Genomic DNA, 22,789 nt, shown 5'->3' on the forward strand with positions numbered 1-22,789 from the left:
CACAGCCCATGTTCACACCATCCTTTCTAGGTGATCAAGGCACCCATCACACAGTGTTGCCATAAACTGGGTCAGGTTAATCTTTGCATTCCCCTTAGGAGCTGGGAGCAGACTGGGACCGTCCACAAATGTTGGAGGGAGGAAGAGAAAGGAGGGAAGGGGATGCTCCAGTGAGGGAGAGTGCCAGATCTGCCAGGTCCCTATGCACTGCCCCACCCTCCCCCAGACACAAGGTGGGGATCCCAGGCGGGGATCCCAGGCAGGGCCAGCTTTACTGGTTTGGGGTGGGGGTTGGGAGAAGGGACACGCAGAAGCACAGTCTACAGCCTCCAGGGCAACTAGAAGTCCTCAGGTTCCAGCGGACTGCAGTGGGTCGCCTCCACGTTCTTGAGGTGCTGGCGAGCCAGGAACCGCGCGAGCTGCCAGCGCCGCCGCCGGCTCAGGCCCTGGCCCACTAGCCAGGGGAAAGCGAGCCCGTGCGGGCCCCAGGCCTCCTCGTCCTCCTGCCGATCCTCGCAGCGCGCGCGGTAGGAGCGCAGCAGGGCTAGGCACCAGTCGTCGTCCACGCGGTAGCGCGCGTAGAAGGTGGCCTCCTGCGCCAGGCTGCCGGCACGCAGCCATAGGGTCACGACAGTAAGGCCCTCGCGCGCCATCACGGCGGGGTAGCGGTGCGGCAGCAGCGCAGGAGCAGCTCGTTGCTGCGGTGGCCCTCCACGTCGCCCGACGGCAGGGGGCGCAGGGGGCCCGAGGTGCTGACCACGTCGTCCGGCGTGCGCCGGAGCAGCAGCACCGGCCGGGGTAGTGGCATAACTGCTCGGCCACGTTGAGGTTGAAGTGCTCGCGCACCGTGCGCACCACCAGCCCCTTCCAGCTGTGGGGCTTGACCTTCAGCGCCAGCGGCACGAGGTCGTCGAAGGTGGCATCGAGCACCAGTGCGCCCAGCTCCGGGTACCTCATGGTGGCCCACGAGGCCGTGAAGCCGCAGATGGACCAGCCGTAGACCACCACGTGCGCGGGCGGGAAGTGCAGGCGGTACAGCGCGTACTTGACCACCACGTCCATGGCGTTGGCGTCGCGCTGAGGGAACGGCGCGCCCGTGCTGCCCCCGAAGCCCGGGTGGTTCCAGCCCAACACCGAATAGCCGGCCTCCAGCGGCGCCGACAGACAGCCCATCTCGTAGAAGCCGGCGTTGCCCTCGCAGCAGATGGCGAGGCGCAGGCCGCGGCCATGGCTGCCCAGGCGCTGGCGGCGGTCCATGAACATGGTGTCGATCTCGTTGCCGTCACAGGCCACCAGCTTGGCGCACCGGCCGCGGTAGCGGTCCACCAGGCGCTCCTGGCCCTGCTGCAGGAGCGGCAGCAGCGCGCGTGTCATCAGGAACATGGAACTAGGGTACACGAACCAGCGGCCCACCGAGTGGGCCAGCACGTAGCTGGCGAGCTGGCCGGGCAGCTCACTGATCTGCTGCAGGAGGCACTGCGCCTGGCTGCGCGCCCCGCGGGACGGCCGCCCCTGCACGTCTTCGCCCAGCGCCGCGCCCTGCAGCAGCCACATGCCCGCCGCGGCTGCCGGGCACGTCAGTCCCCCGGTGACCGCTGTGGCCCCCGGCGGCGGCGGCGGCGTGCACGTCATCCCAGCGGAGGTCCACAGGCCAGCTGCGGAAGTTGTAGGTGTAGTTTGCTGTCAGGTAGATCTTGAACAAGTGCACCAGTGCCTTCACGAAGCAGACGACACGCATGGGCGCCGAGGTGCTGGGCCCCGACAGACAGCCCTAAGGCCCAGTCGCCGGGCCGGGTCGCGCTTGCAGTGGGAAATCTAGGTCCGGCTTGGAGTGCGGTGTCAGGGCCGCGCGCGCGCGCGCGGGCGCGCGTGGCCACCTCGGGACGTGCCTCCTCAGGGCTTGGCCCTCGTGGCCTTTATGACCTGGGCCCACGGGGGCCCAGGGGAGGCGTCCTCTGCCCGGCGTGGGCCGGCTTTGTGAGTCACCGTTGCCCGGGAGAGGCGGCACTCTGTGGTGGGCGCACAAAGGGTTCCCGGGCGTGGTGGACCGCGCCCTCCCCCAACACCCCCGCCCGGGCCACAGCCTCAGGACCCTGGCGCGGCCACACCCTCGCCAGGCCCTCTTTGGCCCGCATCCTCCCGGGGCCTCATTAGCCTCTCACCCACCCCCAAGGCCACCTCCACCCGGGCCTGAGCAGCGTCTGGTCCCCTCCTCCTTGAACTGTAGGTGGACACCCAGGCCAGAAATCAACAGTGCTGACCTCTTCCTGGGTCTCACCGGGAAAAATACAGGGCTGCCCATGGCCCTGAACCCCCGCCACCTCCAGAGGCGCCTGCCCTGGTGGGAGAGGGAGCAGAGACAGGACGAAGCAGCCCTGGGGATCAGGCTGTGTGAGAGTCTGCAAAGGCTACGTGGGACCCCCAGCGGGCCGGCCAGGGGGAGCAGCGAGGCTGGCTGTGGGGCTCTTTGCTCACTTGCCTGTGCCCCTGCCCTCCACACCTTCCTTCCCAGGAAAGGGGGTGAGCGCAGGCTGGAAACCTCCCCCCTGCCCGCCCCTGCCCCCCGCACCCCCCCAGAGCCGTTCTGGATCCTCTTTCACTGACGCCTGCAGAGGCAATGACCTTCTCCAGGGGGGTCGTGCCTGGCCAATGTTCCTCATTTTCAGCCCCTGGTCGAGCTCTCCTCTCCCTGAAACCACCCCACAAGATGTCCCTTCTCCTTTTCTGGAGGGCTCTCGTGGGTTCTCCTTTCTCTCCTGCACCAAAGTGGGCCTGCCCCCCTGAGGGCAGAGAGCAGGGCAGAGTCCATGGGGGGAGGCAGAGAAGAGCCAGGTTCCGGGGGGCTCCTTCAACAGTTGCCTTGACCTGAAAGGGAGTTTGGCAAACCCACCTGGGCCCTCGGAACCCAAGAGGCCTGCCTTGGAGACCCCAGCCCTCTGGGGAGGGGGCGCCAGGCCCCAACAAGTCCTCTCTGCTCTACTGCCCTGTGCAGCTGAGCTGGGGCATTGCTGGCCCAGTCACCTGCCACCAGGCTTGGGACACAACTGAGGACGGACGGCTGCTGTCCTCCGGGGCTGGCGGGCAGGAGGGGTCAATGGGCAGAGTGAGTGAGTTGAGAGGTTTGAGTATCCATCCCCCCAACCCCTGTTTCCAGGTAAAATACAGAACACCCAGTTAAATTTGAATTTCAAATAAACAACCAATACTTTTTTTGAGTATAAGTATGTCCTAAATATTGCATGAGACATACTCATATTAAAGTATCATTTATCTGAAATTCAACTGTAATTGGATATCCTGCTTTTTGGTTTGTTATTTTTTGCTAAATCTGGCAACTCTACCCCCAGCGCCCCTCCCCCAGGCGCTGAGATTCTGATCTTCCTGATTATCCAGCTCCTATCCCAGACTGGGTCGCTTCACTCATCAGTTAGGTCCTGAGGCCCAAGGGGGTGGCCCAGAGTCCACAGGCCAACCTGGGTGAGGGCTCCGCCCCTGTTCCTTCTGCCCTGAGAGCACTTCACTTCTTTACTAGGTCCCGGGTGGCAGCAGGGGCAGTGGGGGGACCGCCCCAGGAGGGAGCCCGCAGGGTGCCCTGCCTGGGGTCAAGGGATGGGCAGAGCTGCCCATGGGGATTGGTGGTCCTGGTGCACCTGAGAAGTCTGCCCCGGCCCCAAGGTTAGGGGGGGCGTGTGGGCGTTTACTCTCCTAGGGACCTCTTTCATAGACTCATATCCTGGGGTGGGTGGGGGGGTACGTGCAGACCCAGAGGCTCCAGGCTCACTTCGCGAGCCCTCAGGAGCGACCCCGACAGCAGAGCAGAGGCCTCGTTCTGTGCTCAGCCCGAAGCCAGGCGGACGTAGCGGCCACGGTGGGGCGGCCCACAGGATCGTCTGCACGGTATGGTGGACACACCACATTTTGTGCTGATTCCCCGGGGAGAGGTGGGGCATGGAGAAGCAGCGTCCTCCTGAGGGTAGTCTCCCATCTTGGTTGGAAATAGAGGCTTCCCTTTGGCCGGGCCCACCTGCCCTTGGCTCCCCCGGCAGAGCAGGAAGCTTGGAGGAGGGGGAACAGCCAGAGACCGGATTCTGGGGGGCAGAGGTCAACGGGCTGGGGCTGCTGGCCCCCCGGAGCCCTTACCCTGTGTCTGGCTTGGCCCCTGACCCCACCCGCCCTGCCCCCAGCCCACAGGAGCCCAAGTGCCCCAGAACCACCAGCTCTGTTGAGACAGGAAAGCACATGACAGGAAGGGAGTCCTCCTCCTGCCGTCCCCTCTCCAGAAGAGCCCCCAGACTGGACCAGTTGCAGCAGCAGTGACCTCTTGTGCCCCCCCCCCGCCGGCCCCGGTCTGCTCAGGGAAGGTGGGGCTGTGTCCCCAGTTTTCGGTGCTCAGATGGAAGAGGCCACCCCCCAGTGTCCACCGGGAAGACATCTGAGCGTGCGTCCCCCCTCCCCCACCCCCTCCTGCAGGGCTTGGCTGGGGTCTCTGACCTCTGGCCTCCACCCCACAGGGCTCCCACCCTCCCCCACTGAGCAGGACTCCCTCCTGGCCGGTTGGGCTCAGCTTCCCCAGAGGCCCCGATGTAGGCTGCCAGCCTCCAAGGAGGAAAGGAGGGAGAGAGGGAAAACCAGTCCCAGAGGCTGGAGGGGCGGCGGCAGGATCAGAGCCCCTGGCAGAGGGTGTCCAGGCTCTGGGGGCAGCACCGGCCCTGGGAAAGCTGGAGCCGCCCCACGGGAGGGGGAGCTGAGTCTGCACAAACGCCTCTGCTCAGGAAATGGGGTGCAGGGAAGGTAGGGGGTGGCTCGGAGCCCGAGGACAGGAGGGGACGTTTCCTGGCGGATGCGGGGTCAGAGAAGGGGCGGAAATGGCCAAGACAGCTGCTGAACATCTGGAATCACAGAGAGTTACCGGCGCCCTCAAGGATGGCGGGGTTTGTGGGGAGCTGTGCACACCCCCGCCCTCTCCTCCTGCCTTCCTGCGGGTCAGTCTCAGCCTCCCCTCCCACTGTCCCCCCCATCAGAGTAAAGCCTGAGTTGGGGTCAAGAGCCCTCCAGGCCAGTCGGACGGGGGCCTCCTTCCCCGGGGGCTCGACCCCCTGGCTGGTGCACGGTGTGTGCAGGCCACAGCCGCGCTCCTAGGGTGGTCCCCGGGGCCCCATGCACGACTGGAAGCATCAGTGCACACTCGGAGCCCCGTGTTGCTGCTGGCAGAGCCCCTCGGGGCGGACCTTACCCTTTCCACTCCTGCAGCCCCCACTCGGGGCTTGATGTAAGGCGATGGCTGCATTATGTTACGCAGTGTCACACAGGCTCCCTGCCACGAGTCAGGCAGAGTGTACGAAAGGTGACCGCGCTCTCCAAGCCCCTCTCTGGTACCCAAAAGTCTTAACCTTTCTCTACTTGCCCACAGACATGCCCACCTACAGGCCTGTGAGCATCGCCGCATGCCCGCAGCTGGCCAGTGGCCCCTCCTCCCCATGTGCAGACACTGATGCCCCAGCGTACCCTCTGCTGGTGGATACCCAGGTTTCCAGATCTTCCCCTTCGGCGTGGCTGCCAAGCACACCCTCGTCTGAGGACCCTGCCCCTTGGCGATTTCCCCGCCATACCCGAGTCCTAAGAGTGCGCCAGGGTGTGGCCAGATTGCTCTTCCAAAAGTCTGCGCCGGCCTGTGAGTCATGTGGGGAGCTGTCTCTGCAGCAAGGCCAGGGAGTGTGGTGGTTTAGTATTTGCTGGTCTACGTGTGTATAAGTTTAATGAATGTTGACGGATCCTGACCCGCTGACCAGGCACCAGGAGCCATTCCATCAGTCAGGCAATCCAGTCCTGCTTTTTGCCCGCTGCCCCTCGGAGGTCCCTCACCTGTGGGACCCCTGGGCTGGCCAGCTTCTCTCGTGGTGGCCAGATGGAAACTGTGGCCTGGACCTCCGCCAGCCCTGGCTCTGGAGAGGGGAGACTGAGCGGGGCGGGGATGATGGAATGATGGCAAGGATGGGGTACCCTCGGCCTGGGAGTCAGGTCTTGGGGTTTGGGGGTGCTACGTGTTTTCAGCAGGAGACCCTGAAGACCAGTGATGATGGCGGGAAAGGGGATCACCACAGAGGGCCTGAGATGGCTCCTCGCCCACTTGCCCCAGCGACCCCCCTTCCCCCCACCCCCGAGCTGGAGCCCTGGTTCCTGCCCACAGAGCCTCTCCTGGGGACGCTGACTCCACTGGTGGGGGTCTCCAGGGGGCACAGATGTTGCCTTTCCCTCCTGGCTCCTCCAAGCCCCAGAACCATCAACATTTGTCTCCTGGTGTTGAGGCGGAAGGTGGGAGGTGTCTCCAAAGGGGCAACCCACACAGTGGTCCTTGGAGAACTCCGGGGGCGACCCTGGAGTCTCCCACACCGGTGCCCTGTCACCCTCCTCCTGACACTCCACTCCTCTTTGGAGGCGGGGCCGTTACTGGGACGCTCCCACTCTACCCCCAGCAGCATCCTGCGTCCAGGCAGCCACCCCAAGAGTGAAGAAGCAGGTGGGGGGCGTGGGTAGGGGTCTCAGGAGTGAGCCCTCGGCTCTCCTCTGGAGAGTGGGAGACAGCCCAGGCGAGGACTAGGTGGGGATCCCCTTGGCCTCCAGCCGAGACCCCCAGGGCCAGCCTTCCTGGGGCGTGGCTCTCCCACCTGCCCCGGTGGGTGGGCTGCAGCCAGCTTCCGCTTAGGCCCGGCGTCAGGGCTGGGGGCTCACGAGTGGGGCTCCTTCCTGACGCCGCCCCCCCCACACACCAGAGAGCGGAGGAGGGGGGAAGCGTCTGGAGGTTGGCGGGGGCAGAGTCAGCCCAGAGCAGGGGGGACCCTGCAAGGCCCCCGATATCTCCTGGGGTCTCTGGCACAGGGCCTGCTCTACCCTTCGGGGTGCGCAGCTGGGGGAGGGGGCTCTCCTTGGGCTGCACTGCCGGCATCTCCTGAGCGGATCTAGGTTACAGCCCTCGCGGCTCCTTCTAAGTCTCTTGCGCAGATTAAAAATGGCAACTGTCCTGGAGCTGACCCCAGGGGACCCTGGAAGTTTCCTCCACCACCCCCCCCACCCCGCCTGCTCACAGACAGTCTCTGTTCTCAGCGTCTGCTCAGCTCGGGGCGGCTGCTCTGAGGCGCTGGCTCCCCGCCCCTCTCGCCCCGCCGGTCTCTGGGGAGCTGGCGCGAGGTCAAGCCCACCGCAGCCCATCCAGCCCACCTCCGTGGAGGGTGTGGGCGGGGCCGCTCCAGGGCCCAGACAGGCAGGCCCTTCTCCCCCGTCCCTCCCCTCCCGGCTGCCCCGCTTCAGGCAGAAAAGTGGGGCAAGAACGGAGGGGGGAGGGGGCGGAAGGGAAGGTGTCCGCGCCCCCTCGCCACAGCCGGGGCCCTGAGGGGTCCAGGAGGGGCGCCCCACGTTGGCTCCGGAGGTTTCTAGGGGGCTGCCCTCCGGGGGGAACCCACTTGGACCGCACACACATCACACAGTCATGAAGGCATCACCACCCCCCGGCGGCCTGGCTCCGGGACAGGATCTGGGGGCCAGGAAAGCGTCTGGGCCTTTGCCCTAAGCCCACCCAGGAAGGCAGTGGGGCGGGGAGGACACAGAAGCAGAGAGGGCCCCCTTATCCCCCCCTTCCTGTTCCCCACCCGCCCTGGGGATCTAACCGCAGGGCTGCCCACCCAGCCACTTTGAAGCTGCTGGGGCTCCTGCGCCGGGCCCGCCCCTCAGGCTGAGCTGCGTGGGAGCCGGGAGTGACCACAGGGCTGCCAGCAGCCTTTGAAGTGCTGGGGCGAGGCCGCAGGAAGTGGGCGGTAGCCCACCCAGGCCCTGGACCCACCCCACCCGAGGACTGGAGCCCCTGCCCACTGGGCCCATGCACTGGCCACCTGGGCTGCCCAGGTGTACCCTGGTGTGGGGAGTTAGGGGGTCAACTCCCCAGCCTCTGGCGCCCAGCCCTCATTTTGCCCATGCTCCCTCGGGGGAAGCAGTGGGGCCAGGAGTCGGTCCCTCTCCCTCAGCTAAAAATAGCGGGGCTCAGGCTGGGTGGAAACCCCCCTGGCGGAGGAGGAAGGAGCGGGGCCACAGGGCTGGGGCCTGGCCTCGGGGAGTGAGGCTGGGCAGGAAATGCCCGGGTGCCCTGTGGCCCTGGCAGCAAAGGTTCCCTCAATGGCACAGCCCCCCGGAAAGTCCCAGGCGGTGCCTGGGACCCGCGTGGGGCAGGAGTCTCCCAGGTCCCTTGGGTTGGGCCTCGCATCCCGGGGGGGGTCCCCCATATCCCAGCTGGTGACCACTGCCTGGGCCTGGCCTTCCTGGCCCCCAGGAAGCCCGGATGGAGCTCGTTCTTCCTCCTCGGTCATCTCTGCGCCTGGTGGTGAGCTGAACAGCCCGCCTCCAATCCCCCCTCACTTTCCCAGCAAGCACCATTCACGGAGGGCCTGCTGGTGGGGGACAGGGCTGAGCACGGCACGGTCCACGGCTGCCCCGGGTGCTGGCTGAGCACAAGTAAGGGCTTGGCCTGAAGGAGGGCTTTTCGGGAGGGAACACCGGGTGGTCGCCAGCCTGGAGTGGGGAGGGCAGGAGACGAGACCAGGAAGGTGGCGAGGAGTTTGCAGCCTGGCCCTGGGAGAGGCCTGGAGCTGAAGGGAACTTGGCATCCTGGAGGAATAAGAACGAGGCCAGTGTGGCTGGAACCTGGGAGCGGGGGTACAGGAATGAGGCCAGGAATGGGGGACAGATCACGTGGGGCCTGGTCAACTGGGGAGAGGGGTTTGAGAGGAAGGCACTTCTCAGAAGCCACTGAAAGATTCAGCAAGAAAGTTCCAGACTCACGTTTGCATTTCAGAGCGGTCACTGCTTTGTGAAGGAGGGGCTGGGGCAGGGGCGGGGCTTAGGCTGGAGGAAGGCTCCGGTAGGCAGGGAGGGGCCAGCCAGGGGGGTTGTGTGAGCGGCGGGCACAGCGGCCTGGGGGGAGCGCGTGGGCCGGGTGTCAGGGTCAGCTCCCGGTCTGCTTTCTGGTGGCACCAGCCTCCCGGTTGATTTTCCGAGCGGAGAACAGCGGCTTAGGCGCTGGCAAGGAGAGAGTGGTACCAGGAGAGGATGGATACACTAACACTTCTGGTGTTCTCGAGAGAAAATATGAATTCTAAACAGGATAAGGAGGAAGCCAGAGAGGGGAAAGCCGAGTGTTCGGGAGAAAGGAGGGTTGTTCCTGGTGAGATGTCACAGCTGTGGGCGAGTGGGGGTGTGGCCACAGCGGGAGCTGGTGGGAAGAGTCGCTTCAGGGTGGGTGGAGGTTTAGGTGACAACTTGCTCCAAGGTGTGACTCTGGAGTGGGGGACTGGAGGTGTCTGGAGGTGGGGAGGTGGAGGGGACATCCAAAGAGGGCCCTCACGACGTCTCCACGGAGGGCAAAGGAGGCGTTTCTAGCCTTCACCGTCACAGACACCACCTCTGTCACGGCCAGCAGCCCCTGTCACTGTCCCCTAACCACAGTCACCTCCATCACCATCGTCACCTCTATTGCCCTCAGCGCCATGATCTCTTCCCATCAGCATCACCAAAATCCACCGTCCCAGGCACCACCATCACTGGTTCATTCACTCACTCACTCTGTGGGCAATGGTCCTGGCACGGAATTGCACTGGGCTCTGGTCATGGCGATGAGCAACACAGGTGATGTCTCTTCCCTTGGGGAGCTTACAGCCTAGTGGGGCAGAGCGAAAACAAACACATTCAAAGGTTTAGAAAACGAGCATTAGAATGATCCCGCAATCCCACTCCTAGGAATTTACCCCAAAGAAATGAAATGAATTTGTCAGCTGGCAAGTGGTCCGTCTACACCCTGGAAAGAAAAGGAGTGGATAACTGATGCGCAGAATGAGCATCGCTGCTAAGGGAAAGGAGCCGGGACCAGAAGACCCCATTCTACGTGGCTTTGTTTGTGTGAAATCCTGGGAAAGACAAAACTATAGTGACAGAGAGCGGATCAATGGTGGGCAGGGCAGGGCAGGGCCGGGGGGCCGGGGGCAGAATGAACAACAAGAGGCTGAGGGGATTGGGGGGTCATGGGAATGTTCTGTATCATAATAGTGGGGGTGGTTACACGACTGTTTGTCAGAGCTCATCAAATCGTATGCTTCAAACTGGTGAATATCATTGTATATAAATTATACTCCAATAAAGCCTCATTTTTCAAAAGACGTTAAGGATTGTGACTGGAGTCAAGGAGAGCGTGCGGAGGCGCTGGGGACGGAACCGAGGGCTGGGAGCGGTAAGGGCTGGGTTTGGCCTTGTCTCCCTGGCAGAGGTGTCATTCCTCTTGGGTCACGAGCTAAGTCCATGGTTAATTCCCCTTTGGTGATTTTAACTCGGGTGAACAGAGGCAGATCCAGACTCAGGCTGTGCGTTGAGGTAACTCATTTCTATAGGCTGTTTTTAGATGGGACATCGTTTCCCACCCAGGTAACCAGAACAGGCTGGCAGAAGTGTCTGTGAATGGCTAGTGGGCACTTGTGTCGGACTCACCACTGGCCAACAGGCGCAGGCTTGCTCCCCGGTCGGGCAGCCTGGATGCCGTGATATCCTGGCACCATCAGCTCCCAGACCATTGAGCGGACGGTCAGCCGTGGGCTGACGGTGCCAGCTTGGGGGGCTGCTGCTTTGCTGCGGGAGGCGGTGCAGGAGCAAGGGGTCCCCGTGGCCTTCACCCCACCTTGACTGTCCCTGGGTTTCTAGTCCTGGGCAGGGGAGGGCTGGGCCGGCCTGCGGTCTGGGCCCTGGGCCCTGGGATTCACATGGAGGAGTGGGCTCCCAGCGGGGGTGGGGGCTCCCCACGGCACAGGCGACGGTGACCCCCGGGCCTTCTGGCCTCTCCCGTGACCTGTGGGGCTCCCTGAGGAGGGGCCCTGGGCCTGGTGCCACCGGGGGTGGGTCCACACATTGGCGGGCCAGGAGGGGCCTGGGGGAGTGTCAGGGACTGGGGTGTTTCTTTGGTGCTGGCTCTGCTGTCCTTCCCGAAGTCACAGCCGTCGGTGCCCGGGCCCATCTCGGAACTGGTGAGCCCCAGCCCCAGTGGCCTTTTCCCCCTGTGGCCTTGACTGGGGCTGGGAACCTCCGGCCTGGCGTCCTGTGTCCTGCCAAGAGGATGTCCTGTCCTCCAGGCCGGCTCCCGCCCTCCTCCATCCCTCTGGGGCCTCCAGGGACAGAGGTGGGGGTGTGGGGGGTGGAGGGGATTTGGAAGCCAACCGGCTGCCCCCTGGCCAATAGGTCCCTGCCCCATCTGTCCTCCCGGCTTCCTCCTCCCCCTGGACCCGGATGCAGCGGACAGAGGCCCCCAGCCCAGCACCTGGGGTTTTCCAGGATAGACTCTGGTTCCCCCGCAGGGTGGGGGGTGAGCTGCTCCAGGGAACAAAGGCCAGGGGAGGAGAGGGGAAGTGGGGAGCAGGGCTAGGAAGGGGAGGCCCTGAGGCCACAGCGCCATGGGCTGCCGCCCCCATCCCTCTCTCGGTTTCCTGTCCTGAGCGGGCGTGGCCAGAGTGCGGGGGAAGAGGCTGCGAGTCAGCTCAGCGGCTCCTGCCGCAAGCCTGCCCCTCCTCTGGGGGAGGGGGAGGCCAGGATGCGGCATCTCGGCCGGGACGGTGCTGAGAGCTCAGGAATACTGGCTGGTACTTGGGGAGCAGGAACAGAGTGCGCTGAGCACCCGCACCTGTAGGCCCCTCCCACATCAGTCTAGAATGTGGCCTGAGGGTCCTCGCTGCACCCCCAGCGTCTGTGCTGTGTGCCTGTGTGCGCGAGCGCGTGTGTGTGTGTGTGTGTGTGTGTGTGTGTGTGTGTTTCCAGGAGGGCTAGGTGTCTGGGGAGGGCGGAGACCGTCTATGTGTCCCTGTATTTGTCTGAGTCTCCGTGCATCTGGTATGTTTCCGAGCACGTCCCTGGGCCATGCGTGTGTGTTTGCACGTGCATGTGTGCCTGTGTGTGCATGCACACGCGTGTGTGCTCGAGTCTGTATCCCGGGCACATGTCTGCACCTTGGGGTACCCACGTGGCCTTCCTGTGTGTCTATATAAGTGGCGTGGAGTGTGCTGTTTCTCCTCTAAGGTCAAGAATGACCAGTCCCCCCCCAGGAAGCCCGGACCCCGGGAGGGGTGGTGGCAGGAAGGTAGCTGCTGGGCCTTCTCCCCCCCCACCCCCAGGCTCTGTCCACCTTCAGCAGCTCTGGCGAGTTAAAAATAGCCCCGGGGCCTCTGGAAGCGGAAGGGGTAGAGGCACCCGCGGGGGGAGGGCGGAGGGTAGAGGACGGGAGGCACCCCCGGCCCAGCAGGCAGAGGGCGGGTGTCCCGGGCCCACGCCAGCACTCCGAGGCCAGCCAGGCCGGCTCCAGCAGGGCGGGTCACACATCCTCCCGGCCCCACCTGCGAGGCCGCGGGACCCCCGCCTTGGGGCTCCTTGGGGCCCTGCCCTTGAGAAAGCGGAGAAGGCCCTGGGGCAGACAGCCTGGCAGAGCCTCGGTCCCCAGAGGTAGGAGGGGCTCCAGGGCTGCCCCCTCCTGGCCCCCACTTCCCTGGAGCCCCAGGTAGGAGGCAGGTCAGGGCAGGGAGGGAAGAGGACAGACAGCCCCAGGAAAGCATCTTCCCTCAGGGAGGGGTCAGTGGAGGATTTGGGGGTTTTTGTATAACTGTTTATTGACGTACCACATACATACGGAAAAGTGCACATACCTTGAGTACATAGTTAATGAATTTTCATAAACTGAACACAACTTCTCACCAGCACCCGAAACAGGAGAACAGGGCATGGCCAGCCCAGGAGGCCCCCTGGACCCACATCCCAAAGGCTACCGCTGTTTGACCCTACTAGCTGTCCCGCCCGTTTCTGAAGGTGGCCTGCCGTGGAAGCGAGGCCACTGTGGAGCCGGGAGTCACAGGTGGCTGTCCTCCTGGCTGTCCAGTGTCCCCTGTGTGACAAGCTGCATTTCACTTACATACTCTGTTGCTGGTGGGCAGTGGGTTTTTCCAGTTCGGGGCTATTGCAAAGAGGGGGTCCTTGAACATGCTGGGACGTGTGGTTTTTGTGAACCTGAGCACGTATTTCCTTGGGCCCCCCTAGAAGTGGAGCTGCGGTTGGAATGGTCACAGCTCTCGCTGAGGTCCTGTGGACACTCCCAGAAATGCTACAATTTGCTCCTGCTTTCAGCGAGTGCACACTCTGGGGCTCCTAGACTCGAGGCCTGGCCTAGGGCCTCTCCAGCCTGGGGTCTGTTTGTTCTTGGCCGGGCTGGGCCTTGGGCTAGGGTCTCCCTGGGCGAGGCTGTCCTCCACCCCCCCAGGAGGGCAGCGCCCATGCGCCCTCCACCCGGCAGGCACGCCCAGAGGAGGTATCCCATCCCGGCGGCCCACACCCACCCTTCCTTCCTCAGGAAAACCTGTGGTCTGATAAGGCCTCCAGGCTCTGGTTTTCAAACCACCCCGGCACCAGGACCCCCCAGGGGAGGAGGGAGCAGAGCCCCGCGCAGCCCAGCCCGCAGCAGCAGCAGCAGCCGCGGACTGGGGAACTGGGCTCTCGCGCTCCCAGACCCCTCCCGAAACACAGAGGCACACGCGTGGCCACAGAGATGGTCTCTGAGGGTCCTGGCCGGGTCTGGGGGCAGTGAGGTGGGGCTGGTCAGACCAGGTGGGATGGCTGCTCCTCCCGGCTCCCCCCAGGCAGGGGCCTTCCAAGGCAAAGGCCCCGAGCCCCTCCGGCCCCCTCCCCCGGCTTTCCCCCGCCCTGCCCCTCTCCTGGGTGTGTGGGGTTGAGGGCTCAGAGGAGGAAAACTGCCCCGCAGTTCTCACTCACCTCCCAACACCAGGCAAACACGGCCTCTTCCCAGGGCCTGTCCGCCTTGCCTGGGGCTCCCAGCAGCAGCCCAGGGTGACCCCAGCCTCAATCCCGTCAGGAAGATGTGCCCCCAGGACATCCAAGGCAACCGCAGCAGAAAGCCGGGAGCCCGCTCTCAGTGCCCGCCTGGCCCGGGCCCTTTATCGTGCCCACCTGGCCCTGGTGACTGTTAACCCCCGTGATAACGATGTTGGCAAGGGAGGTGGCACCTTGGGGCCGCTTTTGTGTCCTGCCGTCTTGCTCAGCCCACTCAGCTATGCCAGGTGGGCTCTTCAGGTGCAGACTGTCACCCAGAGAAGTAAGTGATTTACCCAAAATCACACAGTGGGCGTTGATCGTAGTTCCGGCCAGGCTGGCCCCTCAGCACCCAGGACACAAGAGGGAATCTGACATGGCCAAGCCCTCATGGAGCACAGGGAGGGGCGAAGGACAGTCAAAAAGTGCAGGCGTTAGGCCAAAGTGGAGCCCTGTCTGGGCGGGCTCCACTCTCCCAGAGCGAGAGTGCACAGCTGTCTTGGCGGGCTGGGGGGCAGGGTTGGGAGTGGGTCCTCAGGACGGCTGAGAACCACCAGGTGGGTAGGAGCAGGAAAGGCATTCTAGGTTGAGGGAACAGCAGGTGCAAAGGCCCTGGGGCAGAAGAACCGCCGCATCTGGGCCCTGGCGGGCTGGCGTGTGAAGCTGGTGTCAGGCAAAGCCAAAGCGCAGGCATGGTGCCCCTGCAGCTGGCAGTCTCCCTTGTCCACAGCAGGTGTGTGGGCCTGGGACCCACCTGTCTGCAGGTCTGGTGGAGGGTGGGGCGTATTCCACTTCATTTCAGGTGCTCCCCGCTGCCCTCGGGCTGGGCTGCCCTGGACGCTGGCTGTGTGGGGCACCTGTGGGAGGGAGTGTCACCAGCTGTGGTGGGGCTGGCTGCATCCCGGAGCTGGGCCAGGGTGAGGGAAGGGTCCCTCGGGGGCTGGCCCCACCTGGGCAGGACTGGAGGTCAGTTTGCCCCATCTTAATGGGGGCCCCTGAGGCCCATAGCACGGACTCTGGTGCCCCACCCCTCAGCCGAGGTGGGGAGAGAGTCCTGGCTGGACTAACGGGGTCTGAGGTTGAGGCTGGTTGGAGAAGGGGATCCAAGCCAGGGCGGCCCTCCAGGAACAGCTGTGGGAGCCCCCCAACCCGCCAGGGCCCAGGTGACCCGAGGGTAGGGCTCTGCACGGGACCCCTGCCCAAGCGACCTCTGAAACCCCATTGAGCAGGGGATAGGAGTGCCCTGCTGTCACCCTTCTGCCACATGACCTCCCCTGACCCCAGCCACGCTGAGGTGTGGGCTGCGTGCCCCAGGGTCAGAGGCACCCAAGCCAGCTCCTCTCCTTCGAGGCCTCCCCGCCCCCACTGGGCACCTGCAGCCCTGGCCTTGCTCCACAGACCCGCGTGTCTCCCGCGCCCACACCCGCTCTGGTTTCCTGTCCCCTGAACAGGCACCCGCCGCCCTGCGGCCAAGCGGATAGGCAGCTCCCCCCGCTTCTCCCTCATCGACCGCGTCCACTCCACCCAGGGCTCGTCAGCTCTCGTCCTAAACACATCTCTGGATCATTCGATAGAGCCCGTCTCCTCTTCAAAAGTCTGTGACGGGACCTACAGCCTGTGGAAAACCCCAGAAGCTCCTGCCCGGCAGTCGCCACATGGCCCCACGTGGCCTTTGAGGTCATCGCCCCCCCAGAGGACCTGGGCTTGGCCCAGCGAGGACTTCCCCCCGCCCGGCTCAAGCTGCACGCTGTTCACCTCCGCAGCCACGTCCCCCCCTCCCCATCCGGAGGGCGTCTTGCCCTCGTTCCAGAGATTTGGGAGGGACCACCTCCTGCCCAGTGTCCAGAACTGGGCCTGGTTCCCTCCGGAGTGAGCAAAGCAGGACACACACTCCCAGACACTCTTGTACAAACCTGGCGGTCGCCTCTGAACAAGCACACACAGACCCACACAGACACCCATGCACCAACACACACACACAGCCGAGGAGCCCACAAACACGTGTGCAAACACACAGGCATGACGAAGGCTCATGGCAGCTGTCAACAGAAACAGCCCCGGACAGGCTTCGAGGCAGCGAGATGGATTTCATGCGGTCTCCTGCAGCGGGGAGACTCCACTCCAGCTGAGACAAAGATGCAGGGGGTTCAAAGGGAGAACAGACTGGGACAAAGCACATTTTGGGGTTTGGCAGCATGGGGATTTCTTTTTTGCCTATGCTGCACGGCATGCAGGGATCTTAGCTCCCTGACCAGGGATCGGACCTGTGCCCCCAGAAGTGGAAGTGCGGAGTCTTAACCACTGGACCTCCAGGGAAGCCCCAACATTGGGATTTTTTGAGCAAAAAGACAGTGTGGGGGGCTGGAGTCACCTTTAGGGACATGACGGGTGCAAGTGGAGGCCAGGCTGAGGTTGGGTCAAGGCTCGCGGCAGGGCGTTGGGGCAAGTCCTTCGCGGTCCGGGGTTTACACCCCTGGCCGCTGCGCCCTGAGGGTGGGCACACTGGGAGCTGCCGGAGTCTTTGGATCCAAAAGTGAAAACGAGCCCCAGGCCTGAAGGAGGAGGTTTTGTCCCATTGATTGGTTGGGTCTTTTTACTTTGGACTGATTTTAGGTAGATGGAAAAGTGGGGACATTTGGGAGTCCCCAGAGTTCCTGTGTGCCCCTCCCCCGGCCCAGCTTCCCCTAAAGTTGCCACTGCAACCCTGAGTGGTAACAGGGTTACCACTGTAACTGGGTAACTGCAACTCTTAAGTGTGGCTCCGACCCTACTTGCATTTCACCTGTTCTTCCAGCAGCGTCCCTCTCCTCCTCCAAGACCGCATCCAGGGCGCCACACTGCAGGGCCCTCACGTCTCCCCAGGCTCCTCTGGGCTGGGCCCGTTTGTCTGACAGCACTTGTTTTCATGACCGTGACAGTTTTGAGGTGTGCTGGTCAGGTGTTTTGTAGCATGTCCCTCAGTTTGGGTTTGTCTGATGTGTTTTCTCATGATCACACCAGGGTTATGAGCTGGGGGGAAGACACCAGCAGAGGTGAGGGACCCTTCCTGTCACATCATATCAGGGGCCTGATGTCCCATGATGTCCCTGATCACTTGGCGAGGAGGCTGCCTGCCAGGTCTCTCCCCGCTAAAGCCCCTCACTTTCCCTTTTCCAGCCTCTTCTTCAGAGGCGGTTCCACGCTCAAGGAGTGTGTGTGTTCGCCTCCACCTCCTGGAGGATGCCAGACTCACGGCCCTGCGTTTACCTCGGCTGTGTCACTTCGTGCTTTGTGACACATCCAGCGGGACGTTATTCTGATGCTCAGATGGCCCCGGCTCCAGCCACCTTTCCCATCAGCTCCCGTGTCCCTCTGTCCTTGGCTTTCTGAGCCCTTCCGTCCTACCAGCACTGCCACACGCTCCCCCTGTGTTTTCCCTGCCCCGTCCTCTCAATGGCTGTGTCTCCAGGGACCCCCCTTCCCGGGTCCACCCTGGCTGACCTCTCAGCTGACCTGCTCGCCACCTGGCTCCTTCCCAGAATAAAAGGCGTCCTGTCTTGCTCTCCAATACTGGGACGTACGTGGCACGCGGCAGGTTCGATGTGCTCCATGAATGTTGCTGAGTAAGTGCGTGAATGGATGGATGGACGAGGCCGAGGCAGTGGGCTGGCACCGCACAGGGCTGGGGCCTCTCCAAGCCCACCAAAGGGACCCCAGAACACCCTCCTCTGATGGGAGGGGAGGGGCCTGTACCTTGTCCAGGTGGGACAGGGCCCCTCGTCACCTCCTTTTCCTCCGCCTCCCAGCCCCTAGCACAAGAGCTGGGCCAGTTGACCCCATGGGGAGACTCCTGGCACAGAGTAGGTGCTCAGAGAATGTGCCCCGTCCGCCCTTTCCTCCCGGGACGGAGCTCGGTCAGGCTCCGGCTGATGCAGCCCCCAGCAACCCCCTTCGCGTCCCCGCCTGGCGGCTCCCGAACAGGACCCTGGGGAGGGCCCGGTGTCCCTCCCCACCCCCACCCCCCATGGCTATCTGCAGCCATCACCAGCTTCTGCAACGCGAGCCTCCGTGGCTGTGGCCCCGGGGAGCAGCTGCGTTCCTCGGCGGGGACGGAGGCCCCCAGCCCCCTTGCCCTGCTCCAGCGCTGACTGGCTGCTCCCCCGCGGCCTCCCAGTTTCCAGAGCCCGCCTGAGATGGAATTACAGCCCCAGGCCCGCACCTGCGGCTGGCAGCGGTGCCTCCTGGCTCGGCCGGGCCCTGTCTTCCCTTTTCCTCCCAGGGCCAAGCGAGGTCCCAGTTGGGTAGGATGCCTGCCGTGTGCCCAGGGGAAGCGGCGGCTGTGGAGACCCCCCGTGGGGGTGGGGCGGGGATCAGGGAAGCGTCCTCAGGGAACGACGCCTCCACAGGGATGAACAGGGAAAGGGTGGCTTAGGGAGGAAGGGGGGCGGCAAGGAGAAGACTTGGAGCCGCAGAGGTGGTGGGGTCAGATGATAAAGTGACCCGGGCCAGCCCAGCGGGGAGCCCGCTGCCACCTTCCGCGCTCAGGCCAGTCTCAGGCAGCTGAGCCCTGGGGGCAGGGCCCGCGGCGGCGGCGCGGGGGGGGGGGGGGGGGGCGGGCTGGTGCCCCCCAGAGAGAGGCCTGGTGGGGTGGGAGGTGAAGTGCTAGGAGAGGACAAGGTCAGCGGTCAGGCGAAGCTGTTCACAGACCCACAGGGACAGGCACCAGCTCCACCCACAGCCCCCGGGCTTGCCCAGGCTGCCGCCCACCCCCAGCTGGCCTGGCTGTGCACTGGCACTAGGGACGGCGGCTCCACCCCCTGCCGCCCCCCTGCTCTGCCCCGTTCCCGCCCCACCCCACCTCCAGCTTTCTGCCCCTGCCCTCTGACACCAGCCCCTCCCAGGCACACGGCAGGTGTGGCCCAGCCTCCGTCTGGAGTGAAGGTCGGGAAGGCAGGGCCCCGGTGCGGGCCTGGGGCTGAGGGGCGGGGGCTCAGGAAGGGAGGGGGCTGGCATTTGGCAGTGGCATTTTGGAAGAACGGTTGCGGGTGAGCGCTTGGAATGGAACGGGGTGACAGTTGGCGGTGGCAGCTGGAGCGGCAGTGGGGCTTGGCAGGGGCACAGGCCGGGAGGACAGTTGGGGTGGAGCAGGCGTGGGCTTGGCAGGTAGCCGCTGGCTCTGGAGGGAGCTCTCGGGGAGGCCCAGCAGGAGGGCAGGGCCAGCTGGCACCAGACACGGCAAAGCCAGGCCGAGGAGCAGGCTCCGGCCTCAGGCAAGCGGCCCCCGGCCCACGGGTGGGGCTCTGCTGCAGCCCAGGGCGGACCCCCAGTCCACCCGCGGGGCCCGGGATGACGCGCAGAGGCGGTTTCTGCGCGCAGCCCGGGCATCCTTACGCTGCGTCTCCTGCCCTGCCCTCAGCCTCTCTCCCTCCCTGTCCGCTTCCAGCAGGGGCTCGGAGAGGACAGGGACAGGTTCTGGGCAGTTTCCTGGGAGGGGCAGGACTCCCGGGGCTGTTGCCATGGGGACGGCTGAGCAACACCACTGGCTGGAGGATAAACAGGCAGGTTTCCTGACCAGTGATTGCCATGAAGACAGCCCTAGGGAACCCAGCTGGGGTAGACTGGGAGACGCTGCCTGGGGGGAGGTGGGGGTGGGGGTGAAGGGCCTGGCGAGGGGGCTGGCCCAGGGGGACACTAGGAAGGGAGAGGTGAAGGGACATTTCTTCCCAAAGCGCCTCTGGGGCTCTGCCTCACAGGAGCAGCCCCCGGTGTGGGGCTGGGTCCCCTCCCAACCACTCTGCCCCCTGAAGCCACGCAGTGGGGGTGGAGGGCAGGTGGAGGGCTGGCTGAGCACGTGGTGCAGGGGCCCTGGCAGCCAGGCAGCTCTCGGGACTGAGCCTGCCCTTCAACGGCCCCGGGGTCTGCAGGTGGGAGTGAAGGCAGCGCGCTCAGAGGGGCAGCCATCGGCAAGTACATCTGCGGGCCTGGCCGCTTCTGCACCTCGGCCCCTGGGTTCCCAGCCCTGGCCTCAGGGATGCTTAATCTCTCCAGGCCCCCAAGGCGTCTCCTGGGCAGGCTCCAGAAATGCTCACACATGTGGCTGGGGGTGAACCTGCAGAAGGACCAGCGTGTGGCAGGGACCACTGACCATTCATTTGTTCATCTGTCTTGTCCTCCAGCGAAGCAAGGGGCGGGAACCACGTCTGGTTCATCGTGGCATCTCAGGCACCTTATTCCCCAGGCCCTCCCAGACTCCCCATCTGTTGGCTTTGCTGCCTCTGGACACCGGGTGCCATGGCTGAAGAGTGCCACTGAGGCCAACCCCACATGCTTGGTCCTCGCCTGTCGCTAGCGCCACCTCTGGGGCAGAGCTGCCCTCATGGAGGCCACATTTCTACTGATGGTGAAGGACCCACTGGTTGTCAGGTGCAGATCCCTCCTAGGGTCTATGCCAGTATTAGGGGTGAAGTGCAGTGTGTGTCACCTGCTCCAGGGTCCAGGGGACCCCAGCAAGAGTGGAGGCTTTTTGACCAAGCCTGGCATCTGCCCGCTGTGAGTCCGAGCCTGGGCACTGATGAACGTGGGGCCCCTGGGTCTGTGCTGCCAGCATCTCCCCATCAGAGCAGATGCACCCGGGTGGCCCCAGGGAGTCCCGCCGCGTGACCCCGCTCTTCCTCCAGCTCTGCTCAGAGGCCACAGCTGCTACTATTGGCTCTTTTCTTCCTTCTTTTCTTTTCCCTTTCTTTTTTCTTTCCTTCCTCCCTTTGTCCCTTTCTTTCTTCCTCCCTCCCTCCCTTCCTTCCTATGATAGGGGGGTTATTAGCTCCCAGAAGCTTCACTGTCTTCAGTTTTAGGCAAGGCTTGATCAGAGCTCCCTGGGACGGTCCTTGGTTCTGCCTTTGTGGTCTGTCAGCCTCATCCTCAGGCTGCTCGCCCTTCTGTTTGTTCTTGGAAGAGAAGAGACGAGACTCTCAGTCCCCAGTCACTGGCAGGGCTGCTGGGGTCGGGAGGGTCGATTCATCATCATGCAGGGCAGGGGAAGGGGAGAGAGAGTTCCAGGACCCCAGGGACTCATTCCAGAACTCAGTAAGACTTTCTACCAAGACCAGAAGCCCTAGGCTAACAGGTGGGGTGAGCCCTGGTACTGGCTAGGTTCTCGTGGGCAGGCCTCCTGAGCAATGGTTAAGCACCACTGTGTGCTCCAAGGCAGCCTCTGCAGCTCTCCGTTCTGCAGGGACGATGGACGCGGCATCCTAGCAATGCTGTTCTCCTTGGAGAGTGTCTGGGGGTCGAACCTTTTTGGTGGTGAGGGGGGCTCTCTCCGGGGGGGGGGGGCAGCCATCAGGGGAATGGTCCTCCTCTGTTTGGCGGGCTGCCCTCCTCAGTCTCCCCAGCATCCTTTGCTCCATGGGCTACAACTGCACTCCAGGCAGGCAGGTGGGGGAGGACCCCCGCAGAGAGTGCCCTCCGTCCCGTCAGGAAGGACAGAGTGACCGGCCAGAACCTCCTGGAGGCCGAGAGGCAGCCACTTCCGAGGATGGCTGTACCCAGCCCCACCTGAGAGGGCCCAGGAAACGTGTGCCTGCGGTGCCAGACCCGGGATCCTCCGCAGGAAAGGCCTGGGAGGGGCCCTGTGCCGGCAGGGCCAGCGCAGGCAGCGGGGAGCGGGGTGAGGGTGTCTGCACAGCCATTTCCAGGCGCCGGCTGCAGTGAGGGAGTGTCCCAGCCTTTCATCGCTGGCTGCCAGACCGCGGCCGCCCTTTTTCACTCAAGGAGAATCCACACACCGCCCCCCCCCCCCCCGCAAGCCTGCCCTCCCCAAGCAGCCCAGTGAATGCCTCCTTACACATCCTGAGAAAGCATCCATAATGGCCCGCCGCCTCCCACCTTCCCAGGAATTCCGCGGCGCTGGGCCCGTAGGGAGGTAGGGCGCAGACGGCCTGCGGCGCCTCCCCATTGGATGGCCAGGTCGTGCTCGACTCCCTCGCCGCGGCTGGCCAGCCACAGGCTCACCTCCCTTCCCACCGTCGCGTCCGGGAGAGGAAGCGAGGTGGCCTTTGCCCCCGCACAGGCCAGCCAAGAATGCGGGGCCACGCTTCCCATTCTGTCCGCCCGAGGACTCGAGGACAGCGGGGGCGAGAAGGGACGCGCAGGGCCCATCTCGGGCAGCACGATTCGAGATCTTTTGCGGGGGAAGCGGGGCACCCGCTGCTTCGCAGGACCCCGCACCCCCCAGACAGACCTCGCGGGGGGGGGAAGGACCGACGCGTGCGCGGCCGCCGATGCTCCTCAGTTGGCCAAACTCAAGCCCCGGTGGCAGGCACCGTCCCGTGGCCCCTGCCCCGCGGTGCGCCTCTCGCTGGGAGCGCCGAGGTCCCCGACAGCTCGGCCCCGAGCCCCTGGGCGCCGTGGGAGCGCTTTTTCTCTGCACAGCGCGCAGCCAGCACAACCGGCGGGGAAGGCGCGAAGTTTGCGAGACACGCGCGGCGCGTCTGTGCGTTGAGGGGCGCGGACAGCCTGCGGCCCGGGGACCCCGCGCCCCCGAGGAACAGGCGTGTGGGCACAGACAGGGGCGCAGTACGGGCGGGGTTGGGTTGCCCTCGTCCCGACCCGCGTCTCCCATCGGTGGTCTCCCGGCTGCTGGGTCCCCGTGGGAAGGGGCTCCAGCGCCTGGAGACCCCACGCCGCGCCGCCCCCGCCCCCCGCCAGCCCCGCAGAGGGGGCTTCCCACAATGCCGAGCGAGCTCCAGCCCGCACTTCCGCTGTCCGGCCGCCCACGGTGGGGCGGAGGCGAACCGACCCCCGCCGAGGCCCCCTCCGCCCCGCGAGCGGAGCCGGCCGACCGAGGGGCGGGGCGGCGGCCGGGCCGGCGGGGCGGGGCCCGGGGCGGTGGCCGGGGCCGGGGCCGGGGCGCGGGCCAATCAGC

General features: G+C 64.7%; 1 protein-coding gene across 1 annotated transcript; it reads right to left on the reverse strand.

Moving 5' to 3' along the window:
- Positions 1–320: 320 nt before the first annotated feature.
- On the reverse strand, positions 321–1,738 carry ABHD16B (abhydrolase domain containing 16B). Its single transcript, XM_027086699.1, is given in 4 exon segments — positions 321–679; positions 682–795; positions 798–1,584; positions 1,586–1,738. Coding segments are annotated over 4 exon segments (1,413 nt in total).
- Positions 1,739–22,789: the final 21,051 nt, after the last annotated feature.

Source organism: Aethalodelphis obliquidens, unplaced genomic scaffold (genome assembly GCF_003676395.1).
Source record: "Aethalodelphis obliquidens isolate GAN/ISIS:26980383/991018 unplaced genomic scaffold, ASM367639v1 scaffold57, whole genome shotgun sequence".
NCBI classification, from domain to species: Eukaryota; Metazoa; Chordata; class Mammalia; order Artiodactyla; family Delphinidae; genus Aethalodelphis; species Aethalodelphis obliquidens.